Source organism: Curcuma longa, chromosome 11 (assembly GCF_044706935.1).
Source record: "Curcuma longa cultivar G26 ecotype Majalengka, Jawa Barat chromosome 11, ITB_CL_G26_1.1, whole genome shotgun sequence".
NCBI classification, from domain to species: domain Eukaryota; kingdom Viridiplantae; phylum Streptophyta; class Magnoliopsida; order Zingiberales; family Zingiberaceae; genus Curcuma; species Curcuma longa.
The window spans coordinates 464,482-473,575 of NC_133871.1; the positions used below are offsets into that span (position 1 = coordinate 464,482).

The window sequence follows — 9,094 nt, forward strand, 5'->3', positions numbered from 1 at the left end:
GGAATCGGCGATCCTGAAAGATCGATTGACTTAGTCTTTTGTAGATTTTGTCAATTGATCCTGGCGGGATAAAAAATTTTGTCCTATGGGGTTCTATGCTTTTCGGAGCGGATAGAATCCGGAACATAGGACGGAGATCCAGATCGCCAACAAGAGGACACTTGGAGGCATACCTACTCTAAAATTATTACTGAAGAAGACCCTTATCTCAACTACAATCGGCCAGTTCCTGAACTGGATGATATAATTAAACCGCCTCCAACCGTCAAAGAGAACCTTCAAGGGGAAAATGGAGGGAGCGGTGCTTATCTCAATTGCAATTGTTCCACTCCCAGACTAGATAAGGAAAAATAGTGGAGAGAGCAGTATTTATCTCAATTACAATCATTCCACTCCCGGACTGGATACTCAAATTGAACCGTCTCCAACTACTAGGCATTAAGGGCAGTATGTTTTTCTTTTTATTTTGTGCTCTTTTTTTATCTTTGTACTTATGTATTTGCTTTGTTTTGTTTGCTTTGCTTTTCAATTATGCACTTTGTTTTATTTTGTTCGCATTTCCCTGTGAGTTCCCTCATAGCACTTTGAGATATTGTTTGAATTTCCCTGTATGTTTTTGTTCATATCCTATGTGAAAAGATGCAATAAAAAATTTGAAATTCTATTTCTTTATGTCGATGACATATTGTTAGCTAGAAATGATAAGGAGTATATACAAACCATTAAGAAATGGTTGTCCTCTAATTTTGAGATAAAGGACATGGATGAGGCAAATTACATTCTAGATGTTAAAACTTATTAGATCATTCTAAGAGATTGCTTGCATTGTCTCAAGAATCATATATTAAAAAAAAATTAGAGCAATTTAGAATGTCAAATTGCAAACCTATTAATACTCTTATGACCAAAGATGAAAATTTAAGTTGTGAAATATGTCCAGACACTTCTGAAGAAAAACAAGCGATGTCTAAAGCATCATAATCTAGTATTGTTGGGAGTCTAATGTACACAATGATCTATATTCGTCCCAATATTTGTTATGTTGTAGGTCTGGTTAGTAGATATCAATCTAATCTACAAAGAAGATATTAGAGTGCAATTAAAAGGATTCTTAGATACCTAAAAGGCACTCTAAAATTATTTCCTTCATTATCAAGGAAAAAATTTAATACTAAAAGGATATACAGATGTTGACTGGGATGGTGATTTAGATGATTGTAAATCCACTTGTGGTTATGCTTTCTTGTTAAATAGTGGTTGCATCTCTTAGAGAAGTAAGAAAGAGACTTGTGCATCAGTATCCATAATGAAAGCAAATTTTGTGGCATGTGCTTCTATAGTGCAAGAAGATATTTGGTTAAGAAGATTCTTATGTCATTTAGGTGCAATAAGCAATCCAATGGGAGTTATAACAATTTATAGTGGTAATCAATCAACAATGCTTACACTAAAGATCCTAAATACCATTGAAAAAGCAAACATTTTGATACGAAGTACAACTTCATCGGAGATATTATTAAAAAGAATGAGGTGATTTTAAAATGCATGCCTATGCACTTGATGGTGGTTGATCCTTTTACTAAGTCAATATCTAGAGACATCTTTATTGTGTCCATTATTGTAATGACATCTCTTGGATTGCATAGAATGTGATTGTAACTGACACATAAGTATTTAAGATATTGTGTCCATTATTGTAATGACATCTAATTATGCATTTTATATGTGCACATTTAGTTTATGATATATATCTGTGAATTAAAAGTATGTCTAACAAGTTAAGATTGGCTCTCTCACACAAGCAATCACCTCTGATATTGGGTAGCATGCAAAGATGAGACAATATTGACTTTGTTGTGAACAAATTCATACATATGTTGCCTTGATAATAAATTATTGAGATGAGATTACTTCATGAAATATTTATTTTTCTAATCGAAATAGATTTTCCCACAATCTATTAAATTTGTCTAATAGTCAGTTTAGAGTTTTCTTAAGATTGATATTAGTTTAGAGTTTTCTTAAGACTGAAATTATTGGACGACAAACAAGGAGAAAATTCAAGTTAAGTGTTGAGACACACTTAAATTAAGATCTATACGATGTGTATTTTTTTTTAAAGACATACGCTTCCTAGTAGGAAGAAATATATCGTAACGCATGTTTCATACCACATGTTGAAGTGACTATGGTTTGCAATCTCATACCATGTCAATGGAAATAGTCGAAATATATCATTTCAGTAAATCACTCAAATTTGATACCACTCGGCACCAAAGTTCAAAATCTTAAATTGTGTCGTAGTTGCCCCCGGGGCACAGTTGAGTTGGTTACGACGGGGCAAACTTGCTAAAGTGGACAAGGGTCGAATCTTGGCGAAGCCGAGGCAATGCCCTCTCCCGTTGTGACCAACTGCAGTTTCCCAATTTACCTCCTCACAGATGATCATTGGATCAACCGTATGGGGTTGCTGGGGTGACGGATTCCATCTTTTACTGAAGCAGTTGAATTGTGTCGTAGTTTCAGTCTTTTACTAGAAAGGTACTGTCCTAGTATCATGTCGATGCTCCAATGCAAGGTATCGGTGACAGATTGGAGGCTGAAGTAGAGAGGAGATGAAGCAAAGGAATGAGATATTATTTGTACTCAATAGTATAAAGTTTCAATAATTTATCAGAACGATATATTTCAACCGTTTTGCAAACATAATACAAGATTTAAAACCATGTTCGACACAAGCAATGTCTCCTTCATATGTTTCATCTTCTTCCTTATTCAATTTCAATTCATTACCAACATCATGTATCGAAACATCAACATGATACCAAAACAATATCATTCCAATCAAAGATTGAAACTTTGGCACGGCTCGAGATTTTGAACTTTGAACGTGGTCATTTTGATAATGAATAGTTGAATCCCAACTCATTGTGTGAGATCCACAAGTTTATATAACCTCCTTTTATACCCTTAATACATTCAACTGCTTCCTTAACTTTATTTTAGCATTGTTACTTTAGCATACTGCCAATAGCTATGGATGATTTGGTAATGTGGTACATGTCTAAGAAAGCAGATAAAATTAAGATGGAAAGATTCTAATGAGAAAGGAAGATTAATTTGACCTATTTTGTATTCACAAGACAACTACTTATGTTTAACTTAGTTGTTATAACATAATTGTGAATACAAAAATAATCAAGTATGCTATTTTGTTTAGGAGACAAGAGGTAAGTTGATTGATGTGATCAAATAAATCTAGGGTATAGTGAGTTGACTATTCTCATACATATTTTGAATTAAACTGTTGTATATCCTTAACAAGTGTATGGTTTTGAGCTCTTATTTAATATGCTCGCTAATCACATGATTCATTTGCTTGTATAAAATTAATGGTATATGGTTATGATCATACTAAACAAAGGTCCTGCACTCATGTGTGAGTGGGAGATGAAATAAAAATTAAACGGGTCTCCCACGAGGACTAATCCAACCCAAATAATTCAAATGTTCGATCTGATTATTAGAGAAATTAGTTTTTTTTTCCTCCACCATTTAACTCCCATAGCTTCCATAAGGGACAAAAGAATTATTATTGTCATGCAAAAGGAAGTAGAGACATGAGATGATCATTTAATCATAAGCAACATATATCACAATTGTTGGATCATTTTGGATTGTAAAATACAATTAATTCCTTTCCATTTTGTGATTATCATTGGACTATTGAAATTGGCAAAAAAGGTTAATTCGACTATAAAGATCCTTGAATGAAGTATATTTTCATTTAAAAATTACATACAAAATTCGTATTAATTTTCCATCAGACATAAAAATTTCATATAAACTCATACTTAATAGAATGATGGGAAAATGGCCATTGCATTATCAGCCATACATGTGTGAAATTAGTCCGTTCGAGCAGTAGAGTTTATTAAACTCATTTCAAATGATGGTATGATTTCTAAGAAAAAACTAGAGATCTGAAAACAAAATTTTAAATTATCTATTGAGTACTAAACCAAGTTAAGAAAAAATTGTAATAGCTTACAACTCGACGTAACAGCATTCTGATAGTAACTCCATGGAACAGGTCTTTGTACTAAGACACCAGATGGAGGTACATGAGGAAGGGATTCTGCTTTTGGCACAGATAACAATTGTAGACCCCCAGTCTTCTCCCAGGATATGTGAGCTAAACACCAGTGCTTCAAGTACCAATGAAGACCAGCTGAAAGTTCAACACCAGTTGTTCCTTGGATTCTGGTAAACAAATTAAACCACTGCTCAGAATAACATTGAAATATTATACATTAAATTGAAAAACATAATAATAAATCATCTTACAGTTCTTTAACGCTAATACAAAAGGGAAAAACAACTTACCAAAAGGTAACACAGCATAGATATTTAACTATAGTTATTTCTGGAGCTATAGTTATTTAACTAATACAGAAGGGGAAACCCAGCATACAGAAAAAATTAATGGTAATATGGAAATTATATGGAAATTGATTCTCATTCTCGTTAAAAAAAACACAGGAATAATGCAACTATTTGAGAAGCAGAGTCCTCATTTCAAAGGCTGAAGAGAGACTTAGGCCTAGTTTACTTGGGAAGCAGCAAGAAGTGAAATTTCAATCTGTGCTACCATGTCTCAGCATAGGTCATCTCAAACAATTTGGGGGCCTTCAACCAATGGGATACAACATAAAGGTACTTTGGAGCCTAGATAACACCAAGCAATAATGCAAAATCAATATGTGAGCATTGTACAAAAGAATTGTTCCCTTATACCACATCCAACAAAGGACTACAAGAGAGAGCATACCTTTTGCACTGTATTAAAGCTATGCCATGACAATCATTCCCTATAGTTTAGGACACAACAAAGCTCAGAAACCAAGGAAAAAAATAGTACTTTATGGCACATTTTATCAGAAGAGGTGATATTAGTGTAATAATGAGATCTAAATGGTCTTTCACATGCACTGTAAGATTCCAGAGTCATATTGCTTGTGCATGCATTTTCAAATATATATGAACTTGTAAAGAACAACCAAAATAAGCACTATTTCATTTGCATAAATCAAAATTATAAATGGTAAATAAAAAAGTAATTCCACTAAACACTCTCAATAGTTTATTGTACTTACAAAATTTCTGGTGTTCCTTTTGTACCTGATGATGGATGATTGCTAATGATAAAGCATGCTTCTCTACCACATGTTTCCTGCAAATTAGAAGTTTAAGAAAGTATTTATTACTAGCAAGAGAATCTATTAATGAAAATATCAGTATATAAGATCAGAAAAATGATAATTACTAATATTTCATCAAGTGTTATTACAAGTATTAGAGTTATGAGGTTATGTATAGTGGATTAGGTGTACTACAATACTTTCACCAAATCTTAACATTGTATCAAAACCCCTCTTCTTCTAAAGTTAAATTTTCTAAAAGCAAATCCTAATAGGGAGGTTGCTGATTTCCACTTGACAAGGGTGGTGTACCCTTAAACATGTCTGCATCTCCTCTCTCAATTCATGACAAACTGTAGGACCAAAGATCAAAGATGGTCTGACTAGGGAAGTGAATAGATGGTGAGCCCAAATTGTCAATTCCTCAAACCAATACAAATAAATTAATAAATAGTAGTGTAAGTGCTTGCGTGTGTATTTGATTTGTGTCAAGATATATGTGTAGAGGAAATAATAAACACAAAAATAACAACAATGCTATTACACAAAATTGTGGTTCGAAGACTAGGATCCAATTCCATAGCCTATGATATATCAAGTGCATCACCCTCGAATCAATCCACTAATACCACCCCTTACGAGAGGGAATTGGGTAAGCCTCTACAAGCACCAAACCAATGGAATTTTCTAATTAATCACAAGCTTGGCATAATACAAGGATTCCACTCAACAAATAACTCCTCACTCTTCCTAAAGACAAAAGTGAAAGCTTAAAGATGTAACTACCAAGAGCTTGAGTTGAAGCTTTCAATCGTTGTTTAAGCTTGTTAAACAAAATATCCTCGAAAAAAAGTCTTACTCTTGAATTTACACCCTTTACATAAAGGTCTATTTATATACAAACTAGGAATCTTTCTAAAGAAAGAATCCAACTAAGGAAATTACAATTAGGCTAATGTATAAAACCTCAAACCTATTTTGCTCTCTAGCCAAAATGATATGATTTCATTATCATATTGTGTCATGTCAATATGCTTTGAGATGTATTTCCTTCTAAATGTAAACCTAGATGTATAAATATAATATTAATACCTATATATCAATTAGTATATATAATTAATTAACTACATATATAACTATATGTAATTGATTATATAGAATTAATTAATTCTAATATAATAGTGATTATATATATATGCTAATTAATTATAGTTAGATATATATATATATAGTTGATAACAATTATAGTTATATATAACTATATATATAAATTATATATGTAAGTGTGTGTGTGTGTTAATTAATATGACTATATGTTATATATACAAGTTAATATATATGTTAAGATATAAGTTATATATAATTATATATTATATAGACTAAGGTTCAAAATCTCAAGGTATGCCAATGTTTCGGTCTTTGACTAGAATGACATTATTTTAATATCATGCCGACATTCTGATAATGTATGATGTCAATAGTCAATTAAAAGTGGAAGGAGGAAAAAGACGAAGAAAACAAAAATATAAGACAACTATGTAGTTAAATTTAATGTTTGCTTTCCATCTCAAATGCTACAATTTTGACATTATCTTGAATGGAGATAAACTACAAAAAAATAGCATTATCTCAATTTTAGCATGCCAAAGAGTGTTAAGTATTGACATAAAATGATATTCATCGACATGATTAACATAACAATGCAAGAGATATTGTCTGGATGTCGAGTAGTATCGAGTTTCAATATTTATCATAATAATACATTTCGACTGATTTGCCCAACACGATACAACATTTCTATCCATGATATAGGCATATATAATACTCCTGCAATGTCAACTGCGACTACAGCACCGCACTTAGCAAGTCCATTACCCTCTACTCACCATCATCATCGTTGGATTGAATCACTACTCACCTTCCTTCACAATTGTACCTCCCTCAACCAAGTATATATTCTCATCAATTTTGGATCAACTTCTTCCTCGTCTTTCCTTCCCTTGATTTCTCGATTGTGAATTTTCTGAATGAAATAAGTTTGAGGATGAAGAGGAAGAGAAAGAAGAAGAGTGGAATTGTTTTAGTCAATATCAATTTTGTTGTCGTCTTGATGTTGGACCAAAACAGTAAGTATAAGTCATGTTAGGCAGCATGGCTTGATACTTTAAATCCTGATTTATTTATGCCAACTTAAATTAATAAATAATTATTTTATGATTAGAATAACATTTTATCTTGCCTTTATTCTTATAAATGAATACTGAACAACTTCTCCTCCATTTTTCATCTTCTTAGTTTCTAAAATTTATCAAATAACTTAATTAAACAAATTATACCTTGATCTTCTAACACTTCCAAACTCCAATCAGAATTTCATCTAAATTCACACTTTTACTCACCTCCATTTTAACCTTCTTTAATTTCATTAGATTTACGAGCAAATCCAATTTTCTAAATTTACCATAATTTTCAATTCTTAAGGTTAAATTATTTCAACAACACTTATTAAATTGTTTATCATAATTTTTTAATGTGTTTAGATATATTACCCTCACTCTTAAGTGAAGGCACAGCGCAGTCGCTCATCCAATTCTTGTCCAGTTAGTCATTCCTAGGACTTACACTTAACCAGTACTCTTTCTTTCCTCCAACAAACCCAGTTTGAAAACATGCCACTAGGCTCCATTAGCATGACAAATTTTAGTATGTGGAGATTGAACTCCAATCCAACTCCAGATGTTAATAAATAAATAATTTTTAAAAAAAAATTGTCTAGGCTATGTTATAATTCAAGATGGGTTACTGAATGACCTTCCTCATGTCGTTGCCAAACATCACTTATGAGCCTTTTTTTAAAAAAAACGAAAGAAAAAGAGTCTAATCAGAACCATTCAAGCGGAAGCTTTTCGATTCGACCAAAGACAAATGTGGATTAATATCAAACTCGGGTAGTAAATGCTATGACTCGATCATCTAGCGTTAGAAATTTTGTAGTATTAACAAATACGACCTTGGAAGCGATCTCGAATTCAAAGCTGGAGATATGGGAAGGAAGGAGGCGCGCGAGGAGGCCGCGGGCTGCGGCCAATTGGACTGAGGGCGGTGATTGCTCCCGTCGTTGGATATCGAGCAGGCCAGCGAGGTGGGAGAACGCCAAAGGAGAGGAGAGGGTCGTGTACGAGAAGAAGAATAAGAAGAGAAAGAGAAAGGAAACGGAGGTAGGAGGGAATGCCATTGGAAATGGTCGGATCATCAGAATGGTGGGTTTTATCAAAAAAGAGGGCTCAGTGGTAATGCTCTAGTGTCCATTTTCAATCACAGAGCAGGACATGTTGCTGTGTTATTCGTCTACAAGGTGGTTCCTTCAAGTTGTACGAAGCGGTCCCAGTAAGTCGACCATCGGAGCTTGCTTTTCAGAGCGGTATCGACTCACCGTATCAGAAGAAGTAATATGACGTAATCGTAATTAAAGTATGAACGTAGTGGGTTTGGATTCCTCGCCAGAGAAGACGACAAATTGGGCGGCCGGCGTTTTGTTTTATCTGTGAACTCTTTTAAAATATATATAATACATATTTAACTATTTTAGGACACTTTTCTCCCTAATGTCATCATTGCTACCGGACGCCATTTGATCTAATTTTTAACGAAGGATATTTTACACAAGCCTCTTTAAAGGAAAAGTTATTTTATATAAAAACTCCTATGACAATTTAATAAAAGCATTATTTCAATTTATCTTTAAAATAAATTTCTTTACTAAAATGTGATTGCAGCTAAATTCATGGAATTTAAACTATTTTTGAATGCCAGTTTACTTGAATGGACAGATTTATGGGATAAAAAAAATAAAACAGGCAAAAGTTTGATCTTAATCAAGAAAGTTTACATTA

At 33.0% G+C, this 9,094-nt stretch overlaps 1 protein-coding gene across 1 annotated transcript in view; it reads right to left on the bottom strand.

Moving 5' to 3' along the window:
- LOC141838843 (alpha-N-acetylglucosaminidase-like) overlaps window positions 1-8,445 on the bottom strand; it is a 100,600-nt gene extending 92,155 nt beyond the window's left edge. Inside the window, exons 1-3 of the mRNA XM_074726436.1 lie at window positions 8,212-8,445; window positions 5,157-5,233; window positions 4,052-4,263 (exon numbers count right to left, since the gene is read on the bottom strand). Of these exons, the coding sequence (XP_074582537.1) occupies window positions 4,052-4,263; window positions 5,157-5,233; window positions 8,212-8,436 (514 nt within the window). The 5' untranslated portion in view covers window positions 8,437-8,445. The remainder of the gene's footprint in view (window positions 1-4,051; window positions 4,264-5,156; window positions 5,234-8,211) is intronic.
- Window positions 8,446-9,094: the final 649 nt, after the last annotated feature.